Source organism: Phyllobates terribilis, unplaced genomic scaffold (assembly GCF_046119375.1).
Source record: "Phyllobates terribilis strain yellow unplaced genomic scaffold, ASM4611937v1 Scaffold_5__5_contigs__length_657084704, whole genome shotgun sequence".
Taxonomy (NCBI): domain Eukaryota; kingdom Metazoa; phylum Chordata; class Amphibia; order Anura; family Dendrobatidae; genus Phyllobates; species Phyllobates terribilis.
Window position 1 is genome coordinate 138,565,081 of NW_027362765.1, and position 16,462 is coordinate 138,581,542.

The following is a 16,462-nucleotide window of genomic DNA, read 5'->3' on the forward strand; positions in this document are numbered from 1 at the left end:
ATTTTGCCAGTTCCCTATTCGCGGTGGGTGGCGATGCGGGATCTCGGATGACACACACAGTTGACCTATTAACTGAGTCTTAGATTCCCATTAGCAACCAGCAGAATTTCTACTTTTGATTTAAAAGGAAAATAATTTTCTCAACATCAGTATAGTGTAAGTATATCTGGCCATACACATTAGATACCTGTCGAATCTGATCATTCATGCAGCAAATAGGTAATTCTCCCAACTTCCCTATACACGAGTGTTCAGCCATGCTTTTTCAAATGGGAGAGAGGAGAAAGCGCCCTTATCTATCATGAAAACACATTGATTGTCCATTGAAACTCCAACGACCTGATCCTTCTATCCCGAGACCACATCTGTCGGGAGGCCCTCAAACATCAGATGGCTGACCAGCACCTACACCGATATTGATGGGTTCAGGTGACTTTCACTTAACATGTATGGGGGTATTAAAAAGTTTTTAAGAAAAGTCTGCTTAAAGAAGCACTCCCATCAACGTTTTTATCTTCTTAATATATTGCAGTAATTGTAGTTCTAATGAGTCATCATTAGAACTACAATTCTACATCACTGCAAAGGGACTTGTAGTTCTAATGCTGACTCATACGGGGAAAAGAGGCTTCCTGTTTCTACATAGAGCGTAGAAGGATTCAGCTAGTCTGCTTTTAAAAACGTGATGTCATTGACCTAAGGAAAAAAAGAAGAATTAATTGGGTAGAAGGGCAATATGAGCAATTGTAAGTACACAGTGCTAAATAATATGATGACTGCAATATAAAACGAGGATAAAAACTGATGGGAGGAGTGCTTCTTTAATGAATGATTTTTTTGAGAATGGATTCACATATATCTGTGGAAATCGGGATGTGTCTCACTCTATAGTAATAGTAAAGCATTTGTTCCACATACAGTGGTGGCCAAAAGTATTGGCACCCCTGCAATTCTGTCAGATAATTCTCAGTTTCTTCCTGAAAATGATTGCAATCACAAATTCTTTGGTATTATTATCTTCATTTAATTTATCTTCAATGAAAAAACACAAAAAGAATTGTCCTAAAGCCAAATTGGATATAATTCCACACCAAACCTAAAAAAGGGGGAGGACAAAAGTATTGGCACTGTTTGAAAAATCATGTGATGCTTCTCTAATTCGTGTAATTAACAGCACCTGTAACTTACCTGTGGCACCTAACAGGTGTTGGCAATAACTAAATCACACTTTAATCCATGTTAACTGGCTGCAAGTTGACTCAACCTCTGTCCTGTGTCCTTGTGTGTACCACATTGAGCATGGAGAAAAGAAAGAAGACCAAAGAACTGTCTGAGGACTTGAGAAACCAAACTGTGAGGAAGCATGAGCAATCTCAAGGCTACAAGTCCATCTCCAAAGACCTGAATGTTCCTGTGTCTTCCGTGCACAGTGTCATCAAGAAGTTTAAAGCCCAAAAGCCCATGGCACTGTGGCTAACCTCCCTATATGTGGACGGAAAAGAAAAATTGACGAGAGATTTCAACGCAAGATTGTGCGGATGGTGGATAAAGAACATCGACTAACATCCAAACAAGTTCAAGCTGCCCTGCAGTCCGAGGGTACAACAGTGTCAACCCGTACTATCCGTCGGCGTCGAATGAAAAGGGACTGTATGGTAGGATACCCAGGAAGACCCCACTTCTTACCCCGAGACATAAAAAAGCCAGGCTGGAGTTTGCCAAAACTTACCTGAGAAAGCCTAAAACATTTTGGAAGAATGTTCTCTGGTCAGATGAGACAAAAGTAGAGCTTTTTGGGAAAAAGCATCAACATAGATTGTACAGGGAAAAAAAGAGGCATTCAAAGAAAAGAACACGGTCCCTACAGTCAAACATGGCGGAGGTTCCCTGATGTTTTGGGGTTGCTTTGCTGCCTCTGGCACTGGACTGCTTGACCGTGTGCATGGCATTATGAAATCTGAAGACTACCAACAAATTTTGCAGCATAATGTAGGGCCCAGTGTGAGAAAGCTGGGTCTCCCTCAGAGGTCATGGGTCTTCCAGCAGGACAATGACCCAAGACACACTTCCAAAAGCACTATAAAATGGTTTGAGAGAAAGCACTGGAGACTTCTAAGGTGGCCAGCAATGAGTCCAGACCTGAATCCCATAGAACACCTGTGGAGAGATCTCAAAATGGCAGTTTGGAGAAGGCACCCTTCGAATATCAGGGACCTGGAGCAGTTTGCCAAAGAAGAATGGTCTACAATTCCAGCAGAGCATTGTAAGAAACTCATTGATGGTTACCGGAAGCGGTTGTTCGCAGTTATTTTGGCTAAAGGTTGTGCAACCAAGTATTAGGCTGAGGGTGCCAATACTTTTGTCTGGCCCATTTTTGGAGTTTTGTGTGAAATGATCAATGATTTGATTTTTGCTTCATTCTCTTTTGTGTTTTTTCCTTTCAAGCAAATTAAATGAAGAGAATAATACCAAAGAATTTGTGATAATACTCAGTTTCTTCCTGAAAATGATTGCAATCTGACAGAATTGCAGGGGTGCCAATACTTTTGGCCACCACTGTAGCTACCAGCATCTATAAAGGAAGGTGGCACATGCCCTCGACACAAGACCATTGCTCAGCTCTTTTAAATAGCAAATGCTGTGTCTCTGTTGAGCTCAATGACAAAAGCTGCCAAATTGGGGTCAGGGGATCCCCTTTCTCCTGCCTTTCCTACTTCTAAGATATTTATAGCATTATTGTGCCAAATGGAAATACTCCTTTTAATAGCATTACATCAGTGGCATAGCATTGAAGGGCACAGGTGCGTTCGCCCTAGTAGCACAATTCTTACATGTGTAAAATTTTAAAAAGAGAAAAAATAAAAAGTCTAACTTTTTAATTTTTCTTTTTAAAATTTATTCACCCAAAAAGTGGCATAGCTAGTGCCCAATATCTGGAGCAGTGCACATGCCCCAGACCTCTGGAAGGGTGCCGCAGAACACCAGGCGAGTACCATTTTGAGCTGTATTCATGTCAACATGACACTGTTAGGTTATGTTCACACATCATGTTTTTTGAGGCTTTTTTTTATGCTAATTTTCAGCTGCGTTTTGCAGTACCAGCTAAGTGTATGAGATTCCAGAATTCTTAGTTCACACATGATGGTTTTTTTTAGTTCAGGATTTTGTGCCTTGCTTGGTTTTTTGGAAAATAGAGTATGTCACTTCTGTCAGCGTTTTTTCACCCATAGGAAGTAATGGGTGATGAAAAAAATGCTGAAAAAACGCATCAAAAACGCAGGTAACTTTTTTCAGCGTTTTTTTGTGCATTAACCAGAATGAGGTTTTTTTTTCACTGAATTTTATATACATGTTTAACAGAGACAAAAGGACAGTAAAAAAAAAAACACTGAAAAAATGCACCAATAACGCACCTACAAAAAAGCAAGAAAACTGCAACAAAAATCCTGAACAATCTCCTGGTAAGAGATCAGGTTTTGCTGCAGAAAATGAGCGCAACAAAAACCATTATGTGTGAACATAGCCTAACAGTTTGATTCCGTGGTACAGCAGGGAGCCATAAACTCCCTACCCCTCCACTCTCCGATCTATAGGCCGCAGTACTACAACTACAAGATGTCACTGTCTCAGCGTTGTCATTGAAATTATATCACTGCCCTCTCTTTATGCAGTGGAGAAGAGGACTCTATCGCTCAAATTAGGTGAGGTTGGGTGGCACAAAGGTGGCGTTATTTCTTATGAAAGAGGCACCCACTACTCCATAAGGGGCACTAAAGGGTCATGAATACTTTCTAAATGATCACTTTAAATGGGGGAGAATTATTTGTTTTAAGGGGCATTAATCAATACTGGGTTGTGGGGGTGCAATACTTGCCTTGCCTTGGGCACTGGCAACCCACTTCATTGCATAAATATGTATCCTGCAGTGTGCGGCATGACAGATTGTACAAATGGGAATGTACATTAATTATACAGGAAGACGATAAAAAAAGAACAGAGTAACAGATATGACCGGCAAGGTCAAAATCTGAGAGGTGAAATACTGTATGCCATTGTGCTTATTTGAGTAGATGTAATGCGGTAAATGTACCAGAAGAGGGAGCCAGAGAGTGCAGTACAAAAACTACATAGCACATTATAATCTAGTGGCCCATGGAGGTGGATTTCAGGTTTTATTGCAGATTGATGCAGTTTTATGATATAATTTTGGTCATAAAGTTGCACGGCTGAAAATTACATTGCAAAGTGATAACAGTTTTTGTAATACTATATGAGGGAAAACTTCAGGGGAGAAGAATTTCTCACGAGTCAATTGTTTTTAAAGGGAATCTGTCAGTAGGATCAACCCTCATAAGCTGTTTATAAGGGCACGTTGGTAATTGGAAGCTGAGTAAAATGACAGCTTTATATATGCAATACGATGTCTTATTCCAGAGAATAAGACATCGTATATGTAAATGAGCTGTTGAGGACTATGGGCAGGACTCTGATCTGCATGAGAATCTGCCTCCAGAGATTATTTTTAATAAAAGGAGGAGTTACCAGTGTGAGACAAGTAACTAACACCAAACAGGAGAACTGAGATTTGTCCCCTTACAAACATGTTAGCAGCTGCAGCTCTCACAGCTCTGCTGTATTGCAACAATATTACAACACTGGCTGCCTGTGAGATGGAAGCTGAAGCAGTGACACCTTCAGATGTGTCAGGTATAATCACACACAGCTCTGCAGTGAGATCAGGAGACCTGAGAACGGCCATTACACATCACACTGGCAACTGCCCCTTTTTTTTAAAACAAGCTCTGGAGGCAGATTCGCATGCAGATCTGTGTCCCGCCCATAGATCATAATCATAACAGCTCATTTACATATAACAAAAACGTAGATTTCTCTGGAATAAGACATCGGATCGTAGATATCAAGGTATTATTTTATTCAACTTTCTATGACTTGCATGCCCATACAGACAGCTTAGTAGGGATGATCCTACTGACAGATTCCCTTTAACTCCAAGGATCTACAAGATCGCCTAAAAACGTTAAGCTAATAGGTGCAGCCACATCCACAAACAGTTCCCAAAAAGTCTACTTACACGGTCTGTAACCCAGTCCAACAAGCAATCTTTCTCATCTACACATGACCCACCAGGGGCGGACATACTAATGGTGCAGCCTGTGCAGTCGCAAAGGGCTCAAGAAGGTAAAGGGGCCCACCTCCAAGAAGCTGGAATTGTGCATTATGACATGCTATTGGACAGCAAAGGGCCCATATATTGTCCCTGTGCAGGGGCCCTCATCTGTATGTGTAAGCCCTTGGAACACACAATGTAAAATGTTTATATACTTTTGAAATCGCTTTTTTTTTATTCACAAAATGAAATCACTTTGTAATAGAATGATCTTTTTCTGTATACAAATCATGAACAGACCAACACTACATGGACAATAGAATTGGAAACGTCTTAATCATTGATTTCAGGTTTGTAATTCAGTCCCATTTACGTAGGTGAACAACACCCAGTCCATCGCCATACCATCTTCTTTAATTAACATTTGGCTCATTTTAAAGAGCTCCTGATGCCAGCATGGTTCTGTAATAGGAGTCACCAGTGTAACAAGGCAGGTCATGACATTTCTTACCTCCTAAATATTCCACCATCACCTGTGAGTGATATTATTGGAAAGTGGAAGTAATTGCAGCAACTCAGCCACGAAGTGGAGACCACGTAAAGTTACAGAGCGGAGTCACAGAGTGCTGAGGAGAAGCGGACAGAAAAGTCACCAACGCTCTGCTGACTCCATAACTGCGGAGTCCAAACTTCCTCTGACATTAAAATTAGCAGTGCTCCGGGAGCCTTATGACTTTGGTTTCATTGCCCAGCAGCTCTATGCAAGCCTTATATCACCAAACACAAGGCCAAGTGTCAGATGGAGTGGTGTAAAGGCACCACCACTGGACTCTGGAGCAGTAGAAATGTGTTCTGTAGAGTGATAACCACACTTCTGTATCTGGCATCTGATGGACAAGTCTGGGTTGGTGAATGCCAGGAAACATTACCTGCCTGACCGCATTGTGCCAAATGTATGGTTTGGTGGATCAGGGATAATGCTATGGGGCTGTTTTTCAGGAGTCGGCCCTGGCCACTGCCGCTTGCTCACGTCTTGATTTCTGTCAGGAAACGGATGCTTTTCCTTGAGTGAGTGATGGTGAGCAGCAGAGCTGTAATATTAGTGGATGTATAAATCTCAGAACAAGGTCTGCTACAGCATATTCCGCCATCAGTGGAGTCTACACTGTTATCAATACATTGTGGTAATGCAACTCACTCAGCTACTCACAGAGGTAGCCACAGGAACGTTTCATCTGCTGGTTGATTTAAATCATGGCATAAACCAGTGCATGGTTCAACAAAATAAACATGGCCTTTCTGGCAAAACTGGGAAACAAAAAAGGTAACATATAGCACAGTCCATATGTCAGCGGGAATCCGCTCAGGGTACAATCAACAGAGTCCAGAACAGTTGCACATAAACACTTCTCTGGAGCTCTCCTGCCTCCAGACACACAGACAGAGAAAAAACTCAGTGGCCGAATGTTTCACTTGCTGAACCACACCCTTGGGGGGGAGATAAGGTGAGTGGCCGTCCCGCCCATCTCTAACACCTACTCACAAAAAAGCACAATTCCGTCATGGCCTATTAACCCCTCTCAGCACATAACATGCTGGAGAGAAACTTTTGGGTTTTCAGATCACGAAAGATGGCAATGTTCGTAATACAAATCTCTCCTCATATACATTGCCAGCGACCCTGTCACAATAATTACACGTAGAAATAACACGGCATTTAAACAAGCGCACAGCATCAGACAGTGAGAGATAAGAGCTGTGATTAGGAGAACTGCTCTGGGAAAAGCCAATGCTGCAGGCTGGTGATTTTCCAAGATTTTTAACAGCAGCTTGTCAGGAGCTGAGAGTGAACGGGTGGGAGGTGATCAGCTAACTGGTGTATAGGAATCAATGGGCTGGAAAAAGGTGGCTGGGAGATTAGGAGTTAACCCACCTCCTGGAATATATCTACTACGCACTCTCAGCCAGGGTCAAGTCAGCCACTAGTGGTCGAGCTCCATGGAAACCAGCTGTACACTATGAAAGATAAAAGCTCTCATTGCAGGAAGATGACAGTAGAAAGAAAAAGCAAGTCAATTGCAAATTTTTCATGCGGTCTAACTAATTAAAGCAATTTAATAACATGAAAACACCCCTTCAATGCTTCAGCACACGAAGAAATTGTGGACAATTGTATGCATCCAACTTTGTGGGAACAGATTGGGGAATGCTCTGTTCCATTTCTTGCCCAACATCAATGTCTGACAAATGTCAGACAAGTGTCTCAAATGCTCTTCTGAATGAATGGGCAAAACTTCCCACAGACACACTGAATAAATCTTAGAGAAATCTGTCCCAGAAGAGTGAAAGGTATTTTATCTGCAAAGTCGGGACCAACTCCTAATAAATAGCTATTGGATTTGAATGAAATGTCATAAATGCTCCTCTTGGTTTCCCAATACTTTTGTGGATCAATACACACAGAGTAGTATGATCCTGCAGTCACGTGTTACTTCCCTCTGTCTGCCCCATCTAACCTACAGACAGGGGGTATAACACAATATCACCTGAAGTCCCACAATCCACTGCTCTCTGGTATCAGGAAATGTGTGGAATTTGGCAAAAAATTATTTTAGATGCGAATAGTGAAGAAAACAAAAATAAAGTACATACAAAATGACGAAATTTGCAGTAATAAAGCAGAAACTTCCAAATTTCTATTCTGGATCAAATATCAAGGAAACTGATTTGGATGATACCACTATAGATTAGAAGTTTGTTTTATTTTATATCTTTCCCAGCTATGTGCTACACCTTTTGTTTTGCTCACACATGCTCAGCCACTATCCCTACAGCCAGTTTTCTGCTTAGTAATACTATGTTCACTTGAGTGCAGCAACTAGAAATTGATCTCTGTCCTTCTTGTTGGGGAAGGAGCAAAACTTGTGCACTTACAGTTATAAGTAGCTGAGAAGATTTTTTTTCTGCATGGGTAACAAGGTACTATATTGTCAGCTGCCAGAGGGGGAAGGAGACTGATTCTGCTCACAGCTTACTCCAACAGCACATATGACCAGCAGTACAATTAGACTCATAGAAGGAGAAATGTTGAAAAGTTATTTTTATTCTAGAAACAAACAGCCATGAACAGCATTTTAGGACTTTTGGTATAAAAATTATTCATAGCCTAACCTTTTTAAGAAGATACATCCCTGTGTATGATTACTAAGCAATACCCAGCAATTATTACACATCCTGATATACAGAATATGTCTGATCATAGTTTGTTTCTCAAGTCATGTATCAATAAAAGGACTCCTTATGTGAAATATCACACATATTCGGCTATTGGGGTAGTGGCAGGATGGGAGGATGAGGGTTGCTTCCACCAAAATAACACCGAGATATGCAGCAGAGTGGGGAGAATGGATCCTAATGAGACTTAGAAAAGGTCACATCAATTATTCATTTTATTTCTAAGCATTAATGTGGGGGAAGGTAAGAGCAAATCAGGTATAAAGAATGAGTCTGGGATGTCTGCCTGCTAGATTACTGATATTTCCCTTAACCTATGTTTTTGCTTACTCCTTTCTCTAAAAGATCTTTATAAAATGTCTTGTTTGCTTGCTCATTTAAAAGGGCATTTTCCTCTTAGACATTTATGGCATATCCGCAGTACCTACTACCAAAGCAATATGCCCGACCTTCCATCCTGCCTGGTTCTGTAGGGGCGGGAAGCAGAGTTTCTGACATTATTTAGAACTTCCATACTGGTCAAATAAGAGAGCACCTTACTGTTCATAGCGGCCTCAGAACCAGACAGAATGGGGGTTAGGGGCACAGATCCTTCAGACATTTATGCCATATTCTGTGAATATGCCATAAATGTCAAAGATGAGAAAATCCCTTTAAGTAAAATCATGACCTGCAGTATCTCTTGATCTAACCACTAAATTTCCATCCTGTCCCCAAACTCCTTCTAGCCATAAGGTGTCACGGGTGTGTCAGAAGTGACAGTCGCCCTGCAGTGGGTTGCAGGAGATCTCTACATTTGGCATTGCAGACACCTTCTTAGAGGCTGTCTCTAGGACTACCTGCTGTGTTCCAGAGGGAGATGCCGGCGCTATTCATTACTCCTTGTGAAGGCTTTAGCAAGAGCAGTACTTCTTCCTCTCTGGTGCCTGAGGATGCGCATTAGTCTAGAGTCATCTAAAGCTAAGCTTGTTCCCTCTGTTTGTCCTCCCTTGTTGTCTTTAGTGTTTAGTGGGGATCACTAGTGCTCATCTCCTCCCTTCCCTAGCCTTAGCAAACACCAGGGAAAGACAGGGCGAGGAACGTGTGCGACGATTGGTGAAGAGCCAATATAGGGACGTTAGGGGAGACAGGGCGATATTCTATCAGCCAGGAGGTCTCCACTCCCCCCTTTTCCTAGAGTCTGGGCTTCCTTTCCCTCTTCCCTTTGTGTTGCACTAAGTCTTTCCCACACCTTGTGTGACAGACGCCCTGCCTCCTGCCTTTCAGGAAGGTTATTTGTACCATCCAATCTGTGCTGTAAGGTAATTAGAGAGCATAATAACTCTGTGCTTGCTGGTCATCCAGGTGGTAAGGCAACCGCGGACCTCCTCTCTCATCGTTTTTGGTGGCCGAGGTTGCATTGGGATGTGATTGAACATGTAACTGCTTGTAGTATTTGCGCACGTTCAAAGGTTTCGCATACTCGTCTGTCTGGTACGCTTCTTCTGCTACCTATCCCTAGTAGGCCATGGACACACTTGTCCATGGATTTTATTTTATAGTGGTAGTAGATAGGTTCAGTAAAATGGTTTACTTTGTCGCATTGCCTGCACTTCCAAATGCCAAGACACTTGCTCAGGTGTTTGTAAATGAGATCGTGAAGCTTCACGGGGTTCCCTCCGATGTGGTGTCAGATTGGGGTACCCAGTTTGTTTCCAAGTTCTGGAAGACATTCTGTTCTCGATTGGGGGTGCAGCTGTTCTTTTATTCTGCCTTCCACCCTCAGTTGAATGGACAGACCGAGCATGTCAATCAGAATTTGGAGACCTACCTCAGGTGTTTCATCTCTGAAAATCAGGAGGATTGGGCATCCTTCTTACCGCTGGCAGAATTTGCCAATAATAATCATCGTCAAAAATCCACTGGCAGGTCACCGTTCTTCGGTGCATACGGTTATCACCCACAGTTTGGTACCTTTAGTGGGGGAGGAGCTTCAGGAGTTCCTGAGGAGGAATGGTTTGCTTCATCGCTCTCCTTGGAATGGCAGGGTGTTCTGAGTAATTTAAAGATCATGGGAGACAGGTATAAACGTATGGCTGACCGAAAACGTTTGCCAGGTCCGCATCTGACTATGAATGAGTTTGTGTGGTTGTCTACCAGGAATATACGATTGAAAGTTCCTTCTTGGAAGCTGGGACCTACATTTATTGGTCCCTATAAAATAACCGCTGTCATTAACCCAGCAGCGTTTCGTCTTGAACTTCCTCAGGCCCTTAAGGTCCGCAACGTGTTACACAGATCCTTGCTCATGAAGTATGTCGAACCTCTTGAGCCCTCACCTCTACCACCACCCCCAGTAATGGTTGATGGTAATCTGGAATTCCAGATTTCGAGGATTGTAGATTCTCTTCTCCAACATCGTTCTCTACAATACTTGGTGCATCGGAAAGGCTATGGTCCAGAAGAGAGGATGTGCATTTCAGCATCAGAGGTAAACGCTTCCTGGCTGGTTCATTCATTCCATACCTCTTATCCTGAGAGGGGGGGGTACTGTCACGGGTGTGTCAGAAATGACAGACGGTCGCCCTGCAGTGGGTTGCAGGAGATCTCTACGTTTGGCATTGCAGACACCGTCTTAGAGGCTGTCTCTAGGACCCAGCGGCTACCTTCCTCTGGCTAATTAACACCCTGGTCTGGGTGTATAAATACCTGCTGTGTTCCAGAGGGAGGTCTAGGTGATATTCATTACTCATTGTGAAGGCTTTAGCAAGAGCAGTAGTTCTTCCTCTCTGGTGCCTGAGGACGTGTGCGCATTTGTCTGGAGTCGTCTAAAGCTAAGCCATTTCCCCCTGTTTGTCCTCCCTTGTTGTCTTTAGTGTTGAGTGGGGATCGACTTGTGCTCATCTCCTCCCTTCCCTAGTCTTAGCCAACGCCAGGGAAAGACAGGGCAAGGAACGCGTGCGGCGATTGGTGAAGAGCCAATATAGGGACGTTAGAATATCACCCTGTCTCCTCTATCAGCCAGGAGGTCTCCACTCCCCTCTTTCCCTAGAGTCTGGGCTTCCTTTACCTCTTCCCTTTGTGTTGCACTAAGTCTTTCCTACACCTTGCGTGACATAAGGGGGCTGTAAAAGTCAATATCATATGTTAAAAGGGTTGTCTAGTGAAGGTAACCCCAAAAACTCAAATACGCTTAAAATAGTAAGTTATTCAGCTTACTAATATGCTTCAATGATCACAGATGTTTGATTGCCCACTGACAGCTCCACATCTGCCAATATGTTCGCCATGTGTTGGCACATCATCTGTGCTATATTTGAAGTGCGTTGGCTGACTTCTCATTTCAATAACTAAGCCAGCCAGTGACAGAAGAGGAGGCTGGCTAAGCTATTGAAATGAGCCAGTCAGCCAGCCCCCTTCATACACAGCACTGATGATGTGCCAACACAGGAAGCTCTCTCCTCCAGAAGTGGTGCTGCCAAATTAGAAACCAGATGAGAATATTGGGGCACCTGTGATAAAGCATATTAGTAAGTTGTATAACATACTCAGGAGCAGACACAGACAGATGAGGGCCCCTGTGCAAGAGCAATATATGGGCCCTTTTCAATCCAATAGCTCATCATAATGCACAATTCCACCTGCTTTGAAGGTAGAAATGGGCCCCCTTGGGCCCCTGTGCAGCTGCAATGATATGTCCATCCCTGAATCTACTATTTTAGGTCCATTTAGGTATAATTTTTATTACCTGCACAATCCCTTTAAAGAAACTCCGTGGGGTAAGTTCATAATATTATGAAAAATAATTAAATAAATATAATAAATAAATAAAATAACAAATAAATAAAATAATAAATAATAAAGCTTAGCACAAAGATGATGGCCAAGAACTAGAAATTAAAATATGGCTAACCCCTTTCTGTTCTTTTAAATGATCAAACCAATTGACTCAAAGGGGTTACGTGACCAGTTTTATGGCATCAGCTCCAGTGGTATGGAATCACCATAGACCCTTTTCTACCACATCATAGCAATCACAGAGCAGGTCTATCCAATTTCTTATGGGCCATTGTACCCTAGTGCGGCCTGGCATCTGTACACATTTGGCTGGTTCTGACCCCAGCCATGGGTGTTATAACTACTAGTCTAGATCACATTATTATTTCACTTTTTGCCTTGAAACGTCATTTTAAATTAACACGTTTGATCATTATGTAGCATATGTAACTTTACGGTTAAAGCGGGTTTCCCATCACCCACATTTACGGCACATAGGATAGAGGTAGAGAGGATCAATTAAATTCACACCTCTCTGATCTGGCGACCAGTCTGGCCCTCCATGGGAGGTGGTCATCAATTCTGTGCCCAACATGCTAGGTGCCTCTTGCGCTTACTATAGACCCTGCAATGTCATGATGCCTGAGCATCACGCCCGTCATGAAGTTGCTTGAGGCCTAATAACTAGGTCTCACTCAATGTTGTGACGTTGCGGGGCCTAGTAAGGGCCTAGTAAGTACCAGAAGAGCCCAAGATGCTGGGCGCAGAAGTGAGTACCAGTTGCCATGAAGAACCAGACTGGATACTGGACTAGTACAGCCTGTATCCAATTACTAATCTCTAGTTAGAGCTATGATTTCAGCCCCAACCTCACTGATCTAGAGTCCGGATACTGTTTCTCCCATAGAGTATAATGGTACTGATGATACTGCTCATGAAAAATTGGGGCCCAAACTGAAGGCCCTTGCTCCGGTGATGGGTAATTTATTTGTGTGTTGCATTCTGGTAGAGCTGACCATGTTTGCAGTGTATTGTGATGGTCTTCCCTTTATTCCCACTGACCGTTCATTCACTTTGTAATAATGAACAGGAAATTAAGGCAATTGATTTTTTTTCTAGGTTAGGTTTGCTAATTAAAATGTTGGTTTTTTTTGTGCTGTTCAATACATTGATTTAAGCTGCGGGCATTTACTTGTTTTTTAATACACTGCACACTAATGCAATAGATCTCAAAATTCAGCATGATACCTCAATAGTCAAAGAAATATTTCTTCACTAGAAAGGGTTGTCCGGTAAAAACTAGTAATCACTTCCATAGGATAGGTTATATCTTACCGATCAGTGGGGGTCCAGCCGCTGGGACCCGCGCTAATCAGCAGAACTGGGAATTTTTATCCCCGTTGGCATGAAGTGGGGATGCGCATGTTCGACCGCTGCTCCATTCATTCTCCATGGGGCTGCCAGAAAAATCAGAGAGCAGCTCTACAACCCTATTGGGAATGAATAAAACTGCCCCGTTCTGCTGATCAGTGTAGGTCCCAGTGGTCAAACCCCATGATGAATGAGTGATCACCGGACAACCCCTTTAAGTTGAAATTAACAGATCATTGTTGTCTGAGGACCTCCAGTTTAATCTATCTTTTACCATGGCCATCTATTAATCCTTTTGGTATTGCATTAATTAATTGTCAAAAGGATATGTTCCAATGCACTCTGATACCAGTGCTAGTAATTTTAAGACCCCCATACACATAAGTAACTTTCGGACAAATGACCATTCAGCCCAACACCTACAGTGTTGTGCAAATTAATTGGGACAAAGCCAAAAAAAAAATATTTTTGAATATTTAATAATAAAATGTTATAATGCACTGTTACATACTAATTTTAGTAAGAAATATGTCCTCCTTTAGCAGATATGAGATTTTCAATGCATTTTGGCATTGATTCTACCAAGTTTTTGCATAAATTCTTCAATTCTTCATCATGGAACTACACTTGTATGGCACTGTTTATCATGCGTTCTTTGGTTGTACAGTCCATTTTGCCAAGACGTCTTTTCACAATGCTCCACAAATTTTCTATAGGATTTAAGTCTGGTGAATTACCAGGCCAGTCCAGCACTTTTACTTTATTTTCTTCCAGGAATTTCTTCACACACTTGGAATTGTGGCATGGGTAAAAAGTACACAGAAACAAGCTCTCAACTGAAGCTGAGGGGGCAGCTAGTTATTATTTTCTGACTAAAACCAGTCAAACCACATTTTGTTACTCACAGTTGTACACTCACACCTGTTCAAAAAAGTTAAAACTGGTTTGAATCACTGACTGGTAACCAGCTTACGATTTTACTTAAAAAATGCTTTGTCCCAATTAATTTGCACAACACTGTATCTCTCCCAACTCCCCAATACACAGGAACTCCTGGCTCGGTCAAGCATCCTTGTGCTGTCAATTGTTCTCTGACTACTCTAGCAGTGGTGAGAACAAAATGATAAGAAGAAATGGAAATCCAGTAGGCCAGATACTTTTCGTCCCCGACAACATCTGTTGTAGGAGAGTAGGGAAGGCCACCATACATTAGACAATTGGCTTGATGTCATGGGTTTGGCCAAGTTTAGTCTAATGTGTATGGGAGCCCTTAGAGCCTAGGTGCCATAGGTGGTGGTATATTCTTAGCACCAAACTGAGTTATGAATACATAAGAAGGTGCAGTCCTAAAGGATGGGATTATGTCTTACAAAGAACAGTTGAATATTTACCTTCATACTCAATCTTCCTTTTTTCTAGCTCAGCTTCCAGCTGGTCTAACACCATGGCTAGCTCAATTAGGATTTTCTTCAGGTTGTTTACATTGTCATGTTCCAGGATTTTCGCCTTAAGAAATTAACAAGAATACCAGTATTAGATATATAGAATATTGGACACCTTCTATTTAATGTGTGTTGGTATCAATAATGATGTTTTTCTATAGACTGATCCATGCAACTCACTATATCACTAGGATCACTGTGAGAGTGTCTAGAATTTCATAGGAATTATGAGGTTTGGCAAAAGACCCAAAAACTTCCTAATACGGTACCCTAAAACAAAGTCCCCTATTGTTGATTCTGGAACTACATGCCCAATCCATTGTTCTCACAAAAGCATCTTATTCCCCTCTACCCAATGAAGTCATGATTGCTCGACTGAGTGAGTCTGAGTACAGAAGGTGGTTGGCATGAAAAGCCCATCCAGTGTTCGGCAGATGGCTATCTAAACTATACGGGCACCTTAGGAATCATATATGAGGTTCATCGCTGAGATATCTGAAGTTAGCTCTCAAGTTAGAAATGGTTTTTGGCTTTTAGGAAGGGAAGCATACTTCAGAGTTGAATTTCTTACAATGGGAAGAAAATTATGTTACTACTCCATGTATGCTAACATGTCTAGCTTGGACACCTCACATAACTATTGTTATAGCAGAAGATGGAGTCCCTCAAGTTTAAAGGCCCCATCTATGCTATATAAGTCTGACAGTTACTTTAGGTGAAAATAACAGCAAGCTGAAATGTTCCTTCTTGTATCAATAGCGTGTCCTTGCTAAGAAGATAACGTGCCTCCCTGGCCAGATGTTTCTTCTTGTAGCAATAATGTGTTCTTGCAAGAAGATAACATGGCCTTGCTAACCAGATACGTCTAATTAGATATTTTAAAGCATACAGAAACTAGCTTTTTTTCGCTTGTTCAGCTAAACTGTATAATCGAACCGTATATGGCAAATCCGTTTCCTGCCTTCAGGGTGTATATTAGCCCTGTGTTTTGTAATAAAGTTTAGAGCATGTTTAGACACAAACATCCTGTCATGTGTCTTCATTCTCTCCGATATCGTAATCCAAAGGATAGAAGACCAAGAATGCAGTGACGACACTATTATAGTGAAGTCCAGAGCTTAGTAATTTATGGACTAAGATCAACTTTTTGGATGTTTTTTTTTGTTTTATGCATTTATATACTAGTTTAGCCAAACACTATCTATGACTTTTTGAGTTACAGATAAAGCATAGTGTTTAAGGAGTAAAGTTTCTTCTTCTGCAGAGAATCAAGTCAGTGTAAGGAGACTTATAAGCCATGAAATGCTCCTCTGGAAATTTACATATGGAAATACCTCTTTGAAGACGACAGGAACTTATTAGAAGCAGCAACCCTAAAATTTAACATCAGACATTTAAAGGCCCTTTCATGGGTTGATATTGACTTTTAGAATTGGTACTTCCAATACGAAAATGTGGCACTAGAGTTGCAAACGTCTTCTTCTCTGAAGAGGCTATTTGCATGAATAAAGCATACGAATAAATACTATAG

The 16,462-nt window shown here is 41.8% G+C and overlaps 1 protein-coding gene across 2 annotated transcripts in view; it reads right to left on the reverse strand.

Moving 5' to 3' along the window:
* The window catches only part of GDAP1L1 (ganglioside induced differentiation associated protein 1 like 1), a 110,270-nt gene that overhangs the window by 4,809 nt on the left and 88,999 nt on the right, over positions 1-16,462 (reverse strand). For both annotated transcript variants that reach the window (XM_073683071.1, XM_073683070.1), the window contains exon 5: positions 14,881-14,995. In XM_073683071.1, coding sequence (XP_073539172.1) covers positions 14,881-14,995 — 115 coding nt within the window. The remainder of the gene's footprint in view (positions 1-14,880; positions 14,996-16,462) is intronic.